Source organism: Haliotis rubra, unplaced genomic scaffold (assembly GCF_003918875.1).
Source record: "Haliotis rubra isolate DU_JTF1 unplaced genomic scaffold, ASM391887v1 Scf284, whole genome shotgun sequence".
In the NCBI taxonomy this organism is placed as follows: Eukaryota; Metazoa; Mollusca; class Gastropoda; order Lepetellida; family Haliotidae; genus Haliotis; species Haliotis rubra.
The window spans coordinates 1,092,590-1,114,535 of record NW_025766936.1 but is presented as its reverse complement, the minus strand read 5'-3'; the positions used below and the strand labels follow the sequence as shown (position 1 = coordinate 1,114,535).

Sequence of the window (21,946 nt, the reverse complement as noted above, 5' to 3'; positions counted from 1 at the left end):
ACTAACTTCACTTTACATTTGTTTGACGGGTTAAAAATCCAGGGTCTGATGAAGGAGTAGGCATATTTATAAACGAAACTTTGTTCCTAACAATAAGTTGACATTTATGATTCCCCTACTCTTTACCATCTCTGAATGCGGATCAAAGAATCACTTCTTAATGTCATTCATATACTTTGGTTTCTTTTCAGTGAACGAATCAACGAAACCCCCAACTAGTATGAGGCGTCCGTGTTGCTGCAGTGTGAACTGTTAGTGAAAAATCCCATTCCGAATAGTCGCCCGAACACACACTACTAAATGCACCCGTTATTTGAAACCGGTTAGAATGTACCGGTAAATGATTGGCTATGGGGAAACATTTTCACGCGGCAGCCAATCACAGAGTAACGTTATCGTTCGGTATTGAAGGAAAAACACGCGAAATGTTAGTCGACCATAGGAAGATGGATGCCACTTAGTGGCTGTGCTTACGGGACGAACTTAACCCCTGTCAAGTGTGTAATTAATAGTGCATTAAGGTTAGTGACTGTTGCACCCCACTTGCCGTTGTGTATTAAACTAGTATTTGTATGGTGTAAGTACACATGTAATTGTTGAATCTCATGTCCTCGGCCAGGAATTATCCTGATGGGCCTTGTCCACTTGTGAGTGGGATCGTATGCAAGTCAAGGCAAAATGGTCAACTGTTTTGATGGGACCCACGAGGATGTATTGATCACATCTAGGCTAGTGTAGTGACAGATCTCAGTGACATCACCTTTATGTACACACATCCGATATCCACGATAAAGTAGTTTTATCCAGGTGGAAATTGCCCAATTGCGAAATAGCCTGTCGTTATGTTCCTGGCAAGATCATCTGCCAAATTAGCAGCGGTAACCCTATCTCGACACTGCTGTCTATCGTGATATGATTTCAAGGTACGGGCTGTGACATACAGATTCACGATTGGGAACATACCGCATTTTATACACTGCCATAATGTACAGGAATCATAATTCACTGAAAAAAATGCAAAACATAATATATGCCCTCACCACAGAGTATTTAGGCTGTATGTTTTGATCATTCAACTTGACATGCTCAGTCATCCAACTCACTGAGTCAATATGTTGTAGCACATTCTAATTTATGAGTACTCATATTTGTCTGTTTACTTACTAAATACTTACAGTGGTGATTGGGTAGCTAGCTACATTGCGGGTTTGACTGATTATGTCATATATCAATTGATCTATGCTCCTGATGGATATTATTATTTTGTTTGTTGTAGTACACACATATTTTTAAATAAGATAACTTTATATCTCCTCATTTATTCTGACATATATTATGAGTAGTTCAACTTTATACTTGTTAAATATGTAATCTGATCGAAGAGTTGATAGGTGGGTCAGAGATTTAGGTAACAGTATGTAATATGCTTTGTGTCAGTTGTCTGAGGTTAATCAGTATTACTAGAAAGTTTCAATGCAATGTTCATCTGTCAATACCTGCTGTGTATTATAACTCAAAACTTATGACCTTGTGATAAATCATAATGTTTACAAATGTCTGTTTCACTCATGATGTTGGTTACAACAGCTAGACATGCCATCTTGAGTACTGCTATGAAACTCAATTACTTACAGTATTTTTTAGTAGTAGATCCAAGTAAGAATCAATCTTTAGCAACTCATGCTAGTCATAAGAGACAACTAACAGGATCAGGTGGTCAGACATAGTTGACACATGTCATCGTATCCCAACTGTGTAGATCACTCCTCATGAAGTCAATAACTGGATTGTGTGATACAAACTTGCCTATTTACAGACTGCAATCGTATAGCTGAGTATTGCAAAGTTAAACAAAAAACCAACCATAGCCAAGTTGTAATATTGATAACTGTGGTGTAAAATAGCATTAGATCAATTATTGTTTTATTCTCTGTAGAAAGCAATGCCTTGACTGTGAAGTGTCTCCCCATATCTTCATTCTTGACTGATCCATGTTGTCTTGGAGTGGTGTCACAGTGAACCTGTGCTTAACCCCTTGATCTGTTCAGTCACTTCTAAGAGCTAACATTTCATGTCAGATGTAATTTTTTATTCAATAATATATTATAGCATAGATACTGACAGATAGTGTACAGCAGGCTTACAGGGCACTATTGTGTTTTTCAGGTTAATCATGTTGAAATTGGGCTCGTTGAAGATCAAGAGAGATGGCATGATGCTTGCCATGGAATTTTCAAAGTTACTACAACAGAGAGGGTCGACGGTGAGGACTGCTTGCATAGCTGCCAGAGTGTTAAATGGTGGTACCCAACCATACAAGCATCCATCATCTTCTTCATCATTGTCACCGCCACCTGTTCAAGTTGTACGTCTGCCACTATATAGATCTGTGTCAGCGGGGACGCTGCCTGTCAACTCTCTCCACACATACGCCAGCCTGGCAGCCAAACAAACACCATATTCCAATTTCGGTCACAAGACTCGTCCATCCAGTGGCTACTCAAAGTTTTACTTTGCTCTCTTAGGAGGATCCTTGCTTTTGTTTTTTGGATTTGATGGGTAAGTTAGCATAGTTTCTTTAATTCATATCATTTCAATCAGTTGTCTCCTAATTTTATGATCACTTACTATGCTCAGTGTAAAGAGGTGAGGTGAGGTGAAATTGGGTTTAACGTCGCTCAGTGTAAAGAGAGGTGTGTAGTACCTATTCATAGAATCTTTTAAAGAGAGTTTTGATTCCTCATTGTTTTTACTATTTTCATAAAGTTTTTTTTCAGCAGATGAAAAGAGGCCATGAATAACTAATTCCCTGAATCCAGGTTTTGTGAACTCTAACATTGTCTAACATCAAGGCAACATGTACAGTTTCTTGTCTGAAGTCTGTGGCCTATGTTGTACACTTTGACAAGTTAGGAACATGTCACATAGGAGGTTTACTCTAAGTGCTCACTCATGAATACACTTGCAAGCATCCCTATAGGTGGAAGTAGGCCTTGGTTTTCGTTGTTCTTTTACATAAGCCCAGGCCATCATCCCAGGATATGACAGGGACACCACTGAAACAGTTTAAAGCTGTCCTACTTTACCACAACTACATACATAGAACTATGTATGTAACAGCTGCTGGGACATTGTTTCAGAATGACGATGCTGGCAAAGTGGTTGAAGGTGGATGCTGCTGCTGTGGAGGGGCAGTCCAGTGAGGCCGTCGAGCACGATGACGAAGGCAAGAAGACCAAGAAGAAGAAGATCGGCTTCAGAGACCGGAAGGTGGGAATGAGTGTTTTTGGTTTAAAACAACTTTACAAGATGTCAGATAAAGTTGTCTAGCAAGCCTGTGTCTTGAGTAATGAATCATGCAAGGTAATCACAGAGTATTAGAGCCTAACTGTTAGCAGGGCCACAAGGAACATGGAGAATTACACTCAAAAACTTACAAAACTGTCACACGTCATGTATTTGATTTGTACCTGGACACAAACTGGACAGTGTCTCTTTCAAATTATCATCTATACTGTACTCTTTCAATGAAAGAGAACACAGTTCACCTGTGGGCTAAATTGTCTGACTTAAGATAATAATCTTTTGTTGATCAGATCATTGGGTATGAAGACAGAATCCGAGCCTACTCAACCCCGGACAAGATTTTCCGGTACTTTGCCACCCTGAAGGTGCAGATTAATTCTGGCGTGTGGGAAGTGTTCATGACCCCAGAGGATTTTGTGCGTTCGATCACGCCTGGGATCAAACAGCCCGAAGGTAGGTCGGAGGAGGACCATTTCTGCGTCACTGACTATACACAGTGGTGCCTTGTACCTGGTAACAGTGTAATATACAACATACACAGTGGTGCCTTGTAACTGGTAACAGTGTAATATACAACATACACAGTGGTGCCTTGTAACTGGTAACAGTGTAATATACAACATACACAGTGGTGCCTTGTAACTGGTAACAGTGTAATATACAACATACACAGTGGTGCCTTGTTACTGGTAACAGTGTAATATACAACATACACAGTGGTGCCTTGTAACTTGTAACTTGTAACTGGTTACAGTGTACACAACATATACAACAGTGTAATACATAACATACACAGTGGTGCCTTGTAACTGGTAACAGTGTAATATACAACATACACAGTGGTGCCTTGTAACTGGTAACAGGGTAATATACAACATACACAGTGGTGCCTTGTACCTGGTAACAGTGTAATACACAACATACACAGTGGTGCCTTGTAACTGGTAACAGTGTAATACACAACATACACAGTGGTGCCTTGTGACTGGTAATAGATCCCCTGTACCTCATGTTTGTTGGTGGGGGGTAGCCTAATGGTTAAAGCGTCTGCTCGTCACGCTGAAGACCCGGGTTCGATTCCCCACATGGGTAAAATATGTACACATTCTTATCAGCACAGCATATATTAGTGTGTACATGTGTATCATGTACTATCACTAGACTTTTGGGTGTTAGGAAACTGTGTGTGACAGTTTCTGTAACATATGAACTGGCTTATACAATACAATACATTGATACGTTTATCCAGATGGGTGTATTGTATAGATTGTCCTATCTGGCCTGTATTCAGTGTGTGTTTTATTATGATTCCTTGTCAAGTAGTAACTGATCTTGGATTGAAACGTCTTGAAACCTATGAAGTGATCCCGATTCTGTATTCCTTTGTTTCTCCATTGTGTGTCTGGTGTTTACAGGCCTCGGACTCGACCAGTTTAGGAAGTTCGACCCTAAGGTAGGTGGAGCTTGTTGCTGCGGTACTTTCATCACAATTCATAAATATAATTCAGTAAATCATATGAATAATTTAAACGAAAACTTTAATTGAATTGGACATTCATTGAGTTAGACATTAACAGTTTAACTTCAGAAAATATGAATCACAGATCTAAAAATATGTGAAATGAAGTCAGTTTTTATAAATGTGTGAAAATGTTTGTGCAACTTTAGAAATCTAGACATACTAGATGAGTTTGACTCCTGTAGAATAGTAAACATGCTTGATAACCAACTGTAGTATATCTCATAGCAAACATCAGTCCACACATAGAACTATTTACTGTCACAAATACATGTAGCAGTACTCATATAACTTATCATGCTGTCACTGTGCATAATAGAATTAATTTATTCACATAAAATATTTCTTTATCAGGAAGTTTGGGTATGTCTATTGTACAGTCATGTTGTGAAATTCGTCATTCCTCCAACTGATTTAATTTATGGCAAAGTAGAAGTCAGGTCATGTCTTGAATTGAATGTCTTCTGTGGTCTCTATCCACGATTTGCAAAATTGCAAAACTTTTGAATTCTGGCATTTGAATAGATGCAAGTATCTTTATCATATTACGTGTAGCTACACTGACTTCTGACCAAGACAACAATGTCGGAGATTCACTATCTGTAATCTCTGGGCTGCTGCTATAGATTGAACAAACTGATTGTAAGCCAAGACAAGTGTCATGTAGCAGGAACATTCAGACGTAGTCTAAAAGTGGGAACATGTCTGGTACTTCCTGCTTGTTTGTGGATACACCAGCTGTGTTTTATATAGTTTAAAATCCTTGTTTTCATGGTCCTGATCCAGAAGTATTAATACTATGACTCTTGTAAGTTTGGAAATTGACTTACAACTGTTGTAGCTACAAATACTTAATGGATCGGGCCTGACAAGGATTTGTTCTGGCTCTTCATGGTGTTCTTCCCTGTCAAGTCATTTACGTTCAAGGTTCAGCTGTGGGTTTACAAAATGTTTAAACAAAATGCTTACGGCCATGCCACAAAATGTCTAGTTTCATAATGTGACTGGCATGTATTTAGATATTGGGTAAAGCTGTTTCTAGTTTCATAATATGACTGGCATGTATTTAGATAATTGGTAAAGCTGTTTCTATGATTGTTTATTCACAAAATGAGAACATGAACACAAGTGAATGATTTTCTAGAGTATATCTGAACTGATCACTAAGTGCCTGTGGTATGTGAGGCCTGCACGGGATGGTAACATACGAAGCTACAGTGTGCTGTGTATGCAGTATGCTGATATGCTTTGTGGAACAAGACAGTGGCTGCATATTGTAATTAATAACAATATATTACTTAAAGTAAAAGGAGGCAAAGCTTTTTTGTGATTGGTTTATAGATCTACCAACATTTTGCAAAATTTAAATATTTCTAGATTTATTTCAAATTAATCTGAATTTAACCTGATGTTCAGATTTTTGAAAACTGTTGATAGCACACTCTCCCAAGTTAGTTTGATACAGGACTGGAGATAAAGCCCTTTTGATTTTGCTTTCCAAAAAACCCTGAGAATCATTTGAATATTTTTAAATTTGTATTTATTTTGCAATTGCGGACCCAGTGGATTTGCTTTTTATCTATAAACCAAATAATGAAAGCAGCCTCTTACATGTTGTGTAAACCATTGATTAGTCCTGGATCTAACCGTAGAGATGTTCATGTAGAACTAATGATGTAATGATGAAGGGGAACGTGCACCATCTCGGCTACAGGGAGGCTTCAAGCTTTTCTGTCATCGGGAAATCTCAATTTTCTTACTCTCTGAGTTTAATACTGGTTAGCAAAGCATCTTCTGGTCATTCTGATAAATGGGGAAGAAATAACATTTACATCACCCTTGATATTAAGTGTTTTATATCTCCATTCTATATGATTATTCACAATTTGTCAGCAGCTCGGTAGTAAAATTCCAACTTTATCTGTTTTATACATGAGCTCAGAATATTTTGCTGATATCTGTAATTTGATGTACAGTTATCTGAAGCTCATTAAATTTTTCTCAAAATTAACATGAATGGACTGGAGACGTAATGCACTGGATGATTGGGGAGTCATTGAAACGTGGTAACAGTGAAGGAATCATGTACATGCACACTTAAACATGGCAACTATGGTCACGAGCACAATAAATATGATGTTTTTGTTCCAGAGCCAGACTACCAGTAGAGAAGGAAATGTATGCTATGTTTTTATTGTCAATTCACCCATTGTGTCACACCCATTGTTTCCTTGTCCTGAAATGACCAGTTTTAGTAGCTTAGGGAATCTGTTTAGAAGTGGCAGTCAAGTTTAATTTAAAAAACAAACACTATGCTATGGGTTTTTTTCAAGAATGACGGTTCAGTGAATAGATTTATTGCAAAAATTAATAACGTGTAATGTCAATGGAAGGTGATGAAAGTGATCTGTAGATTCACTGACTATACAGAGTTAGTTCCCTTAGCTAGCAGGCCAGATCCAGGTCAGTCAGTACCATGCCTGTGAGATGCACCAACGTGGTAATTGACTAGGGCCTGCATCACCTTTGTCTCCCACACAAACTGACAGCTTGTAACTGAAATACTGTTGAAAGCGGCTTCCCCCGCCTAACTGCTGATATGTATTTGTGTAGTATAAGATACGCATCTAATGAATGGCTGTTTTTGTATTGAACGTAGAAGGATAACCTGTTTGAGATGGTGAGTGCGCCTCTTCCTCTCCTTTGCTGCTGCTGCTGATGCCCTACTAACATTTCTAGAGTGTCTCTCTCCTTTCTGCATGGCAGTGCATTTCTTTAGAACAATTTCTACGTATTTCTCCATTCTTAGGTTGATATGGCCTGTTATGCCCCCTTCCTGTGTTTTAGTTTTAAGTTGAGTTGAATACTAGTTTTCAAATTTTATTCAGATGGTTTTATTGATTGATAAAATCTTGTGACTGAAACAAATTTGTTATTGTTAATGAACCTTGACTACTTACTTCTGTATGTTGTGACAACCAGGACTTTAGTTCTAGGATATTGCTTCTACAGGAAATACTGCCCCTATTCAATTGTTAGATTCAAAATTTAGATTATTCACAACAGGTACATTTACTGAATATTTACTGAAGAAGCAGCTCAAATACAAAACGACTTTGATACTCTTCTGGCAAGCTTGATGTTGGGGTTGTATAGCAAACAAACGCTGTGTGTAGTACATGTGTACTGTGTAGTACATGAAGCAGTAGAGATGGGGAGACGGGGCTCGTCTAAGTAAAGGCAGGTCAGCTGATTCAGAGTCTTTGTAGTGACCTGGTCTCAGATGTCCTGTGTTACTGATCCAGGTAGGGTTCTAAGTAAGTACTGGTTCCCTGTTACCTATGCTGATCCTGTGCTGATCCTGTGCAGCCACTGTGGGGATCTGGTGGTTAGACTCACTGACCGGCATAGGATGTGGCTCTTTTCTGTAGTCACAGGTCTGTCTGGCCCTTTTGTAATGAGGCGGGAATATTATTAATAAGCGGGAGAATAAACATGAAAGAAACTTCTGGCATACTGTATACATACTATAGATAGATCAGTACTAAGGCAGATGGTCATGTTCTACACAGCATCAAACGTGATTGTGAATACTTTCTATGGCGCTACATGACCCTGTAGTTACTCCAACCTTTCCACAAAGCCTCCATGAACCCATATTTGTGGACTAGGGTTAACGTTATCACCAGCAGGCTTGCACAGTAGGAGGAGACGTGTTAATACCACTGGTGTAACTTATTATTGTCTCTCTGCATAAGAGGTTATCATAAAGTCCATTTGAAGAACATGAATCTAATTTGCTTGGCTGCCTGTTAGTGGAGCCATCAAGTATGTGTGAAAATATAACAGTTTGATCTCAGTAAAGTAGTTAATGTCAAGAGGACAGAACCTTCAGCTGGCTATGGGTCTGCTTATTCTAGAATCAGTCCTGCATGTTAGAAGACAACTGGCTTTTGTATAGTAAGCTCCTGACTGCTGGATATGAATGAATGATGCTGTGACTCGCAGGTATATTTAACGTCAGGATATTCGCAAGGTTCTCCCGCTGTCATATAGAGCATCAAGTCACAGGTCTTAGAGGGCACCGAGTGGTAGGGAATGGCTCCTTGTTGTAGTTGGCTCATTTTCTCAGTCCTACTTTGAATGGCAACTGTAAGAGAAATTGAAATGTCTTTATGCATGTTTACACTTTTCAACTTGGACAATCATGTTTCTTGCCTGTTTTTCCATTTTCTCCATCTTTCTCAATCGTAGTAGTGATATTTGATATTTATTGTCATTGTTTTTGCCTCAATTTTTCGAATAGTGACTTTTTTCTTGCTGGTGTTAGTTGTCCCCATTTTATTGTCTGTAGTAAAACGGATCAGCTAATTAGCTGACAGCTGGCTCAGTAACTGATACACCACCAAGGGATGGCAACCTGTTTCTTATTACTGGACCAGCAAACATGGCTGGGTCACACCTGTGCAAGGAGCCAGGCACTACTCCCATACATGCTGCAAGGTGTATCCAACAGTGTGCTGAGTTATGTCACACGATATCTATGTAATGGTGATGATGGGCACACTGATTGACAGTAGTTCCGTTCTACAAAACCCTTATTGAATGACACTCGTGTATCACGTGACATTTTGAGGGGGTGACTCGTGGTTTCACAACCCCTTAGAGCAATATGTGCACAGGAAGCGTTTACCCTCCGTCTGGACATACATTGCAGGCATCACCCCTGTTTATGTCTCTGAGTATGCCTTAATGTATTCACGGACACCACGACTATGTTGTCCTGGACAGTAGTATGTCAGGTGTGTTTTTCAAACCCGTCTTGGTTTCACCTCTTCCTGTTGGCATAACCCTAACCAACCAAACAATATATACGTTGGGCCCAATAGGAGCTTCCACTGAAGACCGACCTGGATGTTTTTGTTCCCCAGCTGGAGACAGTGTGTGCAACTTGTGATGGCCTCCCTGCAGGGAGAGTGCTGGCAGCTGGAGAATGTCCACACCTGACCCTCTTGGTGCAGCTGAATGATGTATGTTTCCATGGTATACAGTGCTTCAGGTTGCCATAGTTACATAAGGCCAGATGCTGTTTCAGGGATGTATACCTAATTAGACCATGCCAGGTGACATCACCATAATGGAACGTCATTGTTGCTGTTCCGTCACCAATAATAATTACTTTCTCAATCTTGACTCAACCTTTTCATGCTGTCATACTATTTAATAACCAGGTTCTCTACATGCATTGTTTTTGTCATTGTGGGAATCTGACCAAGGGAAGCAGCCCAATTTTCCAGGCAGTCTTTCATCTTAAAGATTTGCTGACTATACCCTTATGCTGAGTCACCATCATCTGCTGTCTGCTCACCTGTCAGTCTGCCTATCTATCAGACTGCCTATCTGTATGTCTGTTTGCCTATCTGTCAGACTGCCTATCTGTATGTCTGTTTGCCTATCTGTCAGACTGCCTATCTGCCTATCTGTCAGACTGCCTATCTGTATGTCTGTTTGCCTACCTGTCAGACTGTGCATATGAGACTCTATGGCCTGGTTTACAGCAGCCTGTCTGCGTGAACGCCGCATGGCGCTGTCGTCTGCCATCTTTACGTGTGGCACATTCACCATCTTTAACCACAGCTATTGTGTTGTACAGAAACCCTTTGTTCCCCAGTGTTATACATGTATTGAAATGCACCTTTTGACTTCTGATATATGATACATACTGTAGATGCTTGGATATGTTTGTGAGAATGCAACCAGCTTTGGAAGTAGCTGTGCTAGTTTTTATGCCATGTTGGATACAATAGTAGCATCTTTATACCCATTTTGTATTATCCTTAAAAACACTTGACTGATTTGATCACAATCATTAAGCTTCACAACTAGTAACAAGTGTATAAACATATCTTTCAACCCTCACCACTGCATATTCCCTGCCTGAAGGTGCAATATCAGATATATACACTCGGCACATGCATCTGACGTAGCACCATTAGCCCACACATGTGACTGTAACATTGTGCTGAGCTACAGAAGTTAAGAAAAGTACCTGCTTACTGTAAATTTAGATATATTAGATTTAAGATGATTCAGTCATTTTATTATGAGTTTATATGTCAAACTGAGGTAACTTTTTGTGTACCAGCAGTCACTGTTAACAACAACTGCTTTGATTCACTTGAGTTTCATCAGTGCTTTGTTCTACACATTGTAGCAGCATGGTGTATCTGTCATATTGAAATATATCAGCTCACACTGAACAAACAGAGGATTATGGACAGAGGATTTTCAGGTCTTCGGTTGAGTTCAGAGATCATTTACTCTTGATGTAGAGATAGTGTATCATGCTATTTGCAAATTAGTTGCTCCAGTTGACAGTACCTAAATTGATGATCGATCGGTAACAGTTATAGCAAGAAGTGACCTCCACAAGTGACTTACAAGGTACAAGGGTTCAATACCCCTCCCAAACCTCCACAAATGACTTACAAGGTACAAGGGTACAATATCCCTCCCAAACCTCCACAAGTGACTTACAAGGTACAAGGGTACAATACCCCTCCCAAACCTCCACAAGTGACTTACAAGGTACAAGGGTACAATACCCCTCCCAAACCTCCACAAGTGACTTACAAGGTACAAGGGTACAATACCCCTCCCAAACCTCCACAAGTGACTTACAAGGTACAAGGGTACAATATCCCTCCCAAACCTCAACAAGTGACTTACAAGGTACAAGGGTACAATATCCCTCCCAAACCTCCACAAGTGACTTACAAGGTACAAGGGTACAATACCCTCCCAAAACCTCCACAAGTGACTTACAAGGTACAAGGGTACAATATCCCTCCCAAACCTCCACAAGTGACTTACAAGGTACAAGGGTACAATATCCCTTCCAAACCTCCACAAGTGACTTACAAGGTACAAGGGTACAATACCCCTCCCAAACCTCCACAAGTGACTTACAAGGTACAAGGGTACAATATCCCTCCCAAACCTCCACAAGTGACTTACAAGGTACAAGGGTACAATATCCCTTCCAAACCTCCACAAGTGACTTACAAGGTACAAGGGTACAATACCCCTCCCAAACCTCCACAAGTGACTTACAAGGTACAAGGGTACAATATCCCTCCCAAACCTCCACAAGTGACTTACAAGGTACAAGGGTACAAGGGTACAATACCCCTTCCGAACCGAAGTAGGGCTTCTAAACATGTTCCTGTTCTGTTGTGTTGCGGGAAGCTGGGCATGAGGAACGGCCATCTTGATACTGTTAATTCTCAATAAGTCATTTCATGGGAAAATATGTTGTGGTTCCCATGGCTCTAACAATTATGCATGAAATTACTGTTAATTATCTGTTTACCAGACTGAAATTATTTTCCTGTAACTTTCTTTTTGAGCAATAAAGGGTGTAGAATGGTCTTCAGTGAAGCGTGTGCTCCTATCTGAATCCTAGTACTCAGTGAAGTTTACCTGATTTGGTAGAGGAGCGTTTGTGCAACTTCGAAGAATCGTGAAACACATCATTTAGAGAGTATTCAAAATGGCGACCTCATCCCCCGTATTTTCTCTTTACAATCTTTGTGTTTTCATTTCTGTCACTGGAACAGTTACAAGTCTTTCCTGTGCTCATTTAGTGTGTGTAATGTGTTTATTTTGACTGAATTATTAGTCTAGATGTGGTGTTGTAGTTTTTTAAGTTCTTTTTTCAGTCATATTATTGTGTTTTGAAACTAATATCTTTCGTTTTGGACATTTCCACTGTGTGACTTTGTTATATTGATGACACGGAAACAGTTGTGTCCATTTAGTGTCCATAGAAACTGTTCATCTTCTGTTATGTAGATGCTATATTAAAATTTGTCGTGTACACTTAACAAAAACATGTCAGGATCATAAACATCGTTGGGACTTTTATGAAATTGTCTGCTTGGTCTTTACTACAAAAATCATCCAAAACATATTCATGATCTGTAATTTTTTTGTTCAGTATATATGATGAGCTTGATGAGAGAAACTGACCCCCCAATGACAGGCAGGGACCCGAGTCAGCCTTGTCTGCTGAGGTGTAGTGATGGCGACGTGTATTGTTGTAGTAGATGGTGTGGTTTGTCGCTCATCAGACAAGCTTGATTCCGGATCCCTGCTGTCCATTATTACATTTGACTGACCTTCTTAACAGCATAACAGTAATATTTATGCTCAATGATCAATTATTTACTTCTAGCTTTTTTAAAAAAAAGGAGTTAATATTATATTTTTGTGTTGTAATAATGTCAGATAACAGTTTAACATTGTCATACTTTAAGTGCTTTGAAGACAACATTTAACCATATTAGCATGTTTAGCATAGAACAATTATCAGTTTAGTTTCACTGCTTAAAGAAATCATCAATAATATTTTTTAGCATTTGTTCAATGATTGGACATGTAGACACCATTGTTCATTTGGCGTCCATCATTCCCATAGTTTCTGGGCAGCAGGTTCTGCTAGCATTAGTGTACTAGTGTAGTCAAAGTGAGGGCAGCAGACGCACATTAACTGAAAACCTGGTGGTGACATGTTACAGCGGGAGAAGTTAGATGACATGTGTGAAGTGAGTCACGACAGCATCTTCTACAGGCTGGGGCAGACAGGCCTCATCTCCTTCTCTGACTATATCTTCCTCCTCACAGTGTTGTCAAGTAAGTCATCCATCTTGTCTTTGCCGTCCATCTTGTCCATTAGTCATCCAACCTGGGAAGATCCGGATTAGAATTGGTCTTGAGCAACCCATGCTTGTCGTAAGAGGCGAGTATTGGGATCGGGTGGTCAGGCTCACTGACTTGGCCGACATATGTCATCGTATCCCAAGTGTGTAGATTGCAACTCATGCTGTTGATCACTGGGTTGTTTGGTCCAGACTCGATTATTTACGGACTGTCGCCATATAGATGGATAATTGCTGAATGTGGCTTAAAACAACAAACCAGTCGACCATTAGTCAGCCATCTTGTCTATTTGTCATCTATCTTATCCATTACTCAGCTATCTTGTTTGTAGGTCAACTATTTTGTGTGGTGGTCTGCCATCTTATTGGATAGCCACCATCTCGAGGTGACCATCTCGATTGTTAAACTGTTGACATTGCTCTGTGTATACTTGCCTTGTTACTAAGAGCTTGTTTGGATTCACAGTATTTTCAGTGTGGTACATCTATTTATAGCACCTCCTCGCAACTTTGAGATTGGATTTCGAATGTTTGACCTAAATGGTGACGGGGAAGTTGAATACACAGAATTCCAGAAGGTAAGGTGGTCAGACTATCATTTCAATGTCATCGATTACTGTATACTTCTGCTCATAATTTAAGAAAAGATAATGTGTTTGTAGGTAGGTTACTTAGGAACAAACGTCGCAACTCTCCAATGACTGAACAACAGACCAATCTGCACCAAACACAAAAAACCGTAGCACATGTTGACTACAATATACGGATGGGGTTCCTGTTATGGCCCAGTAACAATGCTAGCTGTTACAAGAGTCACCATCTGAAGACACATTACAGGGAAATCCCACGTTTCCTCTCAGCTCTGAAGGGTTTTAAGGGAAGGGTTCATGTTGAGACGGTATACTATCAACTATATCTCCAGGGCAAACATTTTGGTACATCTGCATGAAAACCTGGATCCATTCCCGTGGTTCTCACACAATCTCAAATTGTCTGCCCTTGATTTCCATCTGCCACTTTGATTGGTTATATTGCTGGGTCCAGCATACCGATCAGAAAGCAAGTTACAAACCTGCCCCAGTTTGAGCTTCTAAGAGAAAATGAATGTCTTTATGTCCTTTGAAACCACAGGCCCTCGTGTCTTTGCGAGGATTAAAGATGTTAAAAAAAATGTAAAACATTTGAGATGACCCCCGACTCGAAATGCTTCACAGTACGATACATTATGACAAGGCCGGACACTTCGGTATACCCCACCCGCCTGCTTTGCCGATCGCTACGCTACCGTCGCATGCAATCAATTAAAGCTTAATGTGAACATAATCATGGATGATAGGCCTATTGATCACCTATCATGAAACCTACCAATTCTTTATTGTTATTTCTGCAAGTCAATTGAAACCCGATTTTGACTCTCAACTAAACGATCTTGACACAAATGGATGACGATATCTGTGCTCAAAACACAGGGGGGAGGATGGTCGAAGCAAGCCCTCTGAAACTAGCTGTTTCTATGGTTTGTAGGGAATATGAGTTGCCTCCCTTGCCCATTCCCATGTGTTGGTGTATCCTTGGTTGGTACAGCAAATCAAGGGCCAGTAATTAAACATTGTGATAAACTGACAAATGTATCCTGGGGCTACTGTGGGTATATTGTATTTGCCCCTCTGTGTGTGTGCAGGTACACGATGTGGTACAGAGTCAGACATCGATCGGGATGCGGCACCGAGACCATGCCAACACTGGCAGTGTCAACAAGGGCATGAGTTCTTCACTCCTCACCTACTTCTTTGGTGTGGACAGCAAGAAAAAGTTGACTGTGCAAGGTTTCCTTGACTTCCAGAGACAGCTCCAGACAGAGATCCTCAAGATAGAGGTAGGTTGTCTCCCCTGTCCTTGTTATGGATTTAAATAATGATGGATAATTTGACAGGAATGCATTGAATGGCGATTATACATTTGAAGGCAAGGCAATTGTGTTCCATGTACTGTTCATTTTGATGTCATGAGGCTCCTTAAATGACTGTTTCAGTTCAATCGCTACAAGCAGGATGATGACACGATATCAGAGAAAGACTTCGGCAATGTCCTCATCACATATGCTGGAATGCCAGAGAAGAAAAAACTACGCATGTTGAAGAGAGTGAAGAAGAAGTTCAAGGAAAACCCAAGGGTGAGTAATGGGAACCCTTGTGGTTGGGTTTGACCTGTTCATTTAATCTTGGTGGTGGGGAGGAATTTAAGTACACAGTGTTTGGTTGTTTCAGGGTATTGGGTGTAGTCAGTACAAGGCTTTCTGGTTGTTCCTGGGTATGGGGTGTAGTCAGTATATGGCATTCTGGCAGTTACTGGGTATTGGGTGTAGTCAGTACAAGGCATTCTGGCTGTTCTTTGGTATTGGGTGTAGTCAGTACACAGCCTTCTGGCTGTTCTTTGGTATTGGGTGTAGTCAGTACAAGGCCTTCTGGCTGTTCCTGGGTATTGGGTGTAGTCAGTACACGGCCTTCTGGCAGTTCCCAGGTATTGGGTGTAGTCAGTACACAGCCTTCTGGCAGTTCCCAGGTATTGGGTGTAGTCAGTACACAGCCTTCTGGTTGTACCTTGGTATTGGGTGTAGTCAGTACACAGCCTTCTGGCTGTTCTTTGGTATTGGGTGTAGTCAGTACAAGGCCTTCTGGCTGTTCCTGGGTATGGGGTGTAGTCAGTACACGGCCTTCTGGTTGTTCCCAGGTATTGGGTGTAGTCAGTACAAGGCCTTCTGGCTGTTCCTGGGTATTGAGTGTAGTCAGTACACGGCCTTCTGGCTGTTGCCAGGTATTGGGTGTAGTCAGTACACGGCCTTCTGGTTGTACCTGGGTATTGAGTGTAGTCAGTACACGGCCTTCTGGTTGTTCCTGGGTATTGGGTGTAGTCAGTACAAGGCCTTCTGGCTGTTGCCAGGTATTGGGTGTAGTCAGTACAAGGCCTTCTGGTTGTACCTGGGTATTGAGTGTAGTCAGTACAAGGCCTTCTGGCTGTTCCTGGGTATGGGGTGTAGTCAGTACACGGCCTTCAGGTTGTACCTGGGTATTGAGTGTAGTCAGTACACAGCCTTCTGGTTGTTCCTGGGTATGGGGTGTAGTCAGTATATGGCATTCTGGCAGTTACTGGGTATTGGGTGTAGTCAGTACAAGGCATTCTGGCTGTTCTTTGGTATTGGGTGTAGTCAGTACACAGCCTTCTGGCTGTTCTTTGGTATTGGGTGTAGTCAGTACAAGGCCTTCTGGCTGTTCCTGGGTATTGGGTGTAGTCAGTACACGGCCTTCTGGCAGTTCCCAGGTATTGGGTGTAGTCAGTACACGGCCTTCTGGCAGTTCCCAGGTATTGAGTGTAGTCAGTACACAGCCTTCTGGCTGTTCCAAGGTATTGAGTGTAATCAGTACACGGCCTTCTGGCTGTTCCTGGGTATTGGGTGTAGTCAGTACAAGGCCTTCTGGTTGTTCCTGGGTATTGGGTGTAGTCAGTACAAGGCCTTCTGGCTGTTCCCAGGTATTGGGTGTAGTCAGTACAAGGCCTCCTGGCTGTTCCTGGGTATTGGGTGTAGTCAGTACAAGGCTTTCTGGTTGTACCTGGGTATTGAGTGTAGTCAGTACACGGCCTTCTGACTGTTCCTGGGTATTGAGTGTAGTCAGTACACGGCCTTCTGGCTGTTCCCAGGTATTGAGTGTAATCAGTACACGGCCTTCTGGCTGTTCCTGGGTATTGGGTGTAGTCAGTACAAGGCCTTCTGGTTGTTCCTGGGTATTGGGTGTAGTCAGTACACGGCCTGGTTGTTCCCAGGTATTGGGTGTAGTCAGTACAAGGCCTCCTGGCTGTTCCTGGGTATTGGGTGTAGTCAGTACAAGGCTTTCTGGTTGTACCTGGGTATTGAGTGTAGTCAGTACATGGCCTTCTGACTGTTCCTGGGTATTGAGTGTAGTCAGTACACGGCCTTCTGGCTGTTTCCAGGTATTGAGTGTAATCAGTACACGGCCTTCTGGCTGTTCCTGGGTATTGGGTGTAGTCAGTACACGGCCTTCTGGTTGTTCCTGGGTATTGGGTGTAGTCAGTACACGGCCTGGTTGTTCCCAGGTATTGGGTGTAGTCAGTACACGGCCTTCTGGCTATTCCTGGGTATTGGGTGTAGTCAGTACAAGGCCTTCTGGCTGTTCCCAGGTATTGGGTGTAGTCAGTACAAGGCCTCCCGGCTGTTCCTGGGTATTGGGTGTAGTCAGTACAAGGCCTTCTGGCAGTTCCCAGGTATTGGGTGTAGTCAGTACACGGCCTTCTGGCTGTTCCTGGGTATCGGGTGTAGTCAGTACACGGCCTTCTGGCTGTTCCCAGGTATTGGGTGTAGTCAGTACAAGGCCTTCTGGCTGTTCCTGGGTATTGGGTGTAGTCAGTACACAGCCTTCTGGCTGTTCCCAGGTATTGGGTGTAGTCAGTACAAGGCCTTCTGGCAGTTCCCAGGTATTGGGTGTAGTCAGTACAAGGCCTTCTGGTTGTTCCCAGGTATTGGGTGTAGTCAGTACAAGGCCTTCTGGTTGTTCCCAGGTATTGGGTGTAGTCAGTACAAGGCCTTCTGGTTGTTCCCAGGTATTGAGTGTAGTTAGTACAAGGCCTTCTGGCTGTTCCTGGGTATTGGGTGTAGTCAGTACAAGGCCTTCTGGTTGTTCCTGGGTATTGGGTGTAGTCAGTACAAGGCCTTCTGGTTGTTCCCAGGTATTGGGTGTAGTCAGTACACGGCCTTTTGGCTGTTTCAGGGTATTGGGTGTAGTCAGTACAAGGCCTTCTGGTTGTTCCCAGGTATTGGGTGTAGTCAGTACAAGGCCTTCTGGCTGTTCCTGGGTATTGGGTGTAGTCAGTACAAGGCCTTCTGGTTGTTCCCAGGTATTGGGTGTAGTCAGTACAAGGCCTTCTGGTTGTTCCCAGGTATTGGGAGTAGTCAGTACAAGGCCTTCTGGTTGTTCCCAGGTATTGGGAGTAGTCAGTACACGGCCTTTTGGCTGTTTCAGGGTACAGGATTTAGTAAGTGCACAGCATTCCGGCTGATTTGTAGTATCACATTTATTAAGTAAACAGTGATCTGGCTGTTTCAGGGTATTGGATTTAGTGAGTATACAGCGTTCTGGCTGTTCCTGAAGAGCATCAACGACGTGGACACCGCCCTCAGCTTCTACCACCTTGCGGGTGTCTCCATTGATATGGGTATGTATCTTCCAGTTTGCCATGGAATATTTAGTTTACTGCATTCTGACTGATGCTTGAGGGGTATCAATGAGGAACAAAATTTTCAGTGTATCTGTAGATTTAATTATGTTAAATACAATTAGGATGTTATATTCATCATGGTTGAATCTAAAGGTTGTATGGCTCTTCATTGAAGATGTTTGTCTCCTTTAGAACGCCACAAAGATTAATCAGAATTGAGTATTTCACAAATTCATGGTAAAATCTTTTATCCATGATTGTACTTATCAGCACACCTTCCACTTTTTACATTTATCAAATCTATTTGAAACCTCTAATTATTGTAGGTGTATTTATTGGTATTCTACTGTTATTTACACTGTAGATGTCCACTGCTCAATCCAGTTGCAGCCCTGTTGTGTCAGACTGAAACACATCTATCTTTGTTTCTCATCTGATCAGGGTGTTTTCTAAGTATATTCATATTTTCCATCCATGAAGTAAACAGTGGGGATCTGTGTTAGAACTGGTAGCAGGGCTTTTGGGTAGCCTAGCACAGTCTTTGCGAAGATTAAAGATATTTTTTCAGTTGACCCCCGACTCGAAATGCTACACAATACTATACATTATGACAGGGCCGGGCACTTCGGTGTACCTTTATCTCATCTCAAATGTTTTATGTTTTCTTAACATCTTTAATCTTCACAAAGACACGAGGGCCTGTGTAGCCTAGTGGTAGCCTAGCCATACTCACTCATTCACTCACTCACTAGAACTGGTAGCCTGTACAGGTTGTTGGAGTGAGTGAGTGAGTTTAGTTTTATGCCGCTTTTAGCAATATTCCAGCAATATCACGGCGGGGGACACCAGAAATGGGCTTAACACATTATACCCACGCGGGGAATCGAACCTGGATCTTCTGTGTGACGAGCGAACGCTTTAACCACTAGGCTACCCCACCTCCCCGCAGGTTGTTAGAAGTGATTGTAAAGGGTTGGTTGATCAGTGACTTGATTGCATGTCATTGTACCCAGATTGGGGATCATTACTCATAATATCAATCACTGGATTGTCTGCTCCAGTATATACAGAGCACCGTCAGGAGTACAGCATTAAGAGACAAATGTCTGTGAAATACATGAGATATATGTTGATTTCTGTCATTTTCAGAGACATTTCGCCATGTTGCCCGCACCGTGGCCCATGTTGAGCTGTCCGATCACGTCATCGATGTTGTCTTCACACTTTTCGATGAAAACAGTAAGAAGTCAATGTCTACTTTACCCAAGGCTATTCACTATAGTCCTGTACAGCTATGTCTCTCTGTACAAGTAACTACGTTCTAATGCACTAGTTAAGTAAAGAGGTCATATTCTTGTGAGCATGAGAAACACAAGCGGACATTTACGTACTTGTATGAGAGCATATATTTTAAGATACAGATGTATTGATAAAAGTAACTGAACGTGTTATGACAAGTCAGTGCCGCGACCCTGTATTTGATTGTCATCACACTATGACATTGTCAGTCCACTTCACAGGCAACTATCTATAGAACACACAACTTGAATCTGCTTTGGCCGAGCCAAAATATGTCAGCCATACAATAGAGGTGTTAATGTTTGATTCCCCGTTATGTTCTTTTTTTTAAACATATTTGTAATGACAATAAATGTTAAATGTGTGAAAATTAAGCAGTCACATATTTCCTTGTTGAATTGGACAGGACTACTATCCTAATTTTCTGATTGTCGGTGTAGGTCATTTTGGGGCCAGCATGATATTACAGGCACAATATGCAAAGCGCACTTCTTGTGCCCTCAGTGTGAAATTGCTAGAAAATTGCAATAATTACCATTATACCATACTTACTCCCTTCCTGTTCCACCCAGACGATGGCCAGCTGAGTAACAAGGAGTTTGTGTCAGTGATGAAGCAGCGTGTGATGCGGGGCCTGGAGAAACCCAAGGACACCGGCCTCATCAAACTACTTAATGCTATGTGGAAGTGTGGCAAGTCACAGACCCAGACATTCATCGACTGAAGGGCTGCTTCTCCATCTTGTTTCGGCATCACCCCCTCAGAGGGTACTCCACCACGTGCCCTTTCCTTGGTGTCAGCACGGGTATGGAACATGGTGAAATGACCTGGATATTTGACTCTCTTGACTTCGCTGCACACCTTTCACTTGTTACTTATTGATCTCACCTTTTTCAATTGGTATGAACTTTAGGTAGCTAAACAATGTAGTGGTTTGTCAGGGTGTGATAATCACAGCTCTGCCAGTCCATGCGAACACTAGTGATTGAGTGATATTCCTTCATGCTTCGTGATGCAGAACCTGAATGTGCGACAGAAAGCATGGAGGAAGGTTCAGGGTGTTTGGTAGAAGGGTTAACGCCCAGAAAGATGCTCATCCTGTAGACAGAGGACCTTGTGTATGCAGTGCTACTGTTGGGAGCACCTGATCATAGCAAGTTAACATTTATGGGATTTTTCTTCCTCCTTCGATATTGAACCCTTATCATGATTCTAGATGTGAAACACACTGTATTCAAGTAGAGAGGGTTTTTTTCTCTTGAGAGAGTATTCCAATGTTACCATTTTCAGACACCACAGATTTAAAAAAGAATACTTTTCATCTATCTACTGTGATACATACCTATCTATAATAAAATTGTTATCCAAAAATAAGTGTTTGTTGTATTGTGTTGTAGGCATTTTTGAATATACGAAGCACTACTGCCTCACAGATTGCAGAGTTATCATAAACAAGACAAAGTCATCAATATCCCCCGCAATGATAAAATACATTTTTGCCAAAACGAGTGAGTGAGTTTAGTTTTACGCCACTTTTAGCAATATTACAGCAACATCACGGCGGGTGACACCAGAAAGGGGCTTCACACATTGTACCCATGTGGGGAATTGAACTGGGTCTTCGGCGTGACAACCGAACGCTTTAACCACTAGGCTACCACACAGCCCTGCTAAAACGAGACAAGAAGAATTGTAACACGCTGATAATTTGGAAATCTTCTGTTGGAGGTATGTGAAATTAAAGCTTCACTCTTGATTAGTGTCATATTTTTCTCAAAATCCATCATGATTGTAAGTATTTGGTTGCTTACTAATTTTTATGGTCAAACTACTATTTTTGATCCTTGAATCTACTATTTGCAACACTTTTGGG

The 21,946-nt window shown here is 41.5% G+C and overlaps 1 protein-coding gene across 4 annotated transcripts; it reads left to right on the top strand.

The window, feature by feature from the left end:
* Nucleotides 1-401: 401 nt before the first annotated feature.
* On the top strand, nucleotides 402-21,447 carry LOC124281423 (calcium uptake protein 1, mitochondrial-like). 4 transcript variants are annotated; one of them, XM_046717471.1, is made up of 14 exons: nucleotides 402-521; nucleotides 2,167-2,559; nucleotides 3,141-3,270; nucleotides 3,597-3,759; nucleotides 4,722-4,759; nucleotides 6,977-7,003; nucleotides 7,485-7,505; nucleotides 13,405-13,519; nucleotides 14,041-14,123; nucleotides 15,227-15,421; nucleotides 15,578-15,718; nucleotides 18,663-18,771; nucleotides 19,924-20,013; nucleotides 20,646-21,447. In XM_046717471.1, the coding sequence occupies exons 1-14, from the start codon at nucleotides 451-453 to the stop codon at nucleotides 20,795-20,797; spliced, it is 1,728 nt and encodes a 575-aa protein (XP_046573427.1). In that variant the 5' UTR covers nucleotides 402-450; the 3' UTR covers nucleotides 20,798-21,447. The 4 variants fall into 4 exon arrangements, with proteins under 4 accessions (XP_046573427.1, XP_046573429.1, XP_046573428.1 ...); XM_046717473.1 differs by lacking the exon at nucleotides 6,977-7,003; XM_046717472.1 differs by lacking the exon at nucleotides 7,485-7,505.
* The last annotated feature ends 499 nt before the right edge of the window (nucleotides 21,448-21,946 follow it).

Excerpts from the sequence above, each read along its gene's own strand:
- LOC124281423 (XM_046717471.1), top strand. The coding sequence starts at position 451 with ATGCCACTTAGTGGCTGTGCTTACGGGACGAACTTAACCCCTGTCAAG. Across the intron at positions 13,520-14,040 it reads CCTCCTCACAGTGTTGTCAA|CACCTCCTCGCAACTTTGAG; the intron begins GTAAGTCATCCA and ends ATCTATTTATAG. Across the intron at positions 18,772-19,923 it reads GGGTGTCTCCATTGATATGG|AGACATTTCGCCATGTTGCC; the intron begins GTATGTATCTTC and ends TGTCATTTTCAG.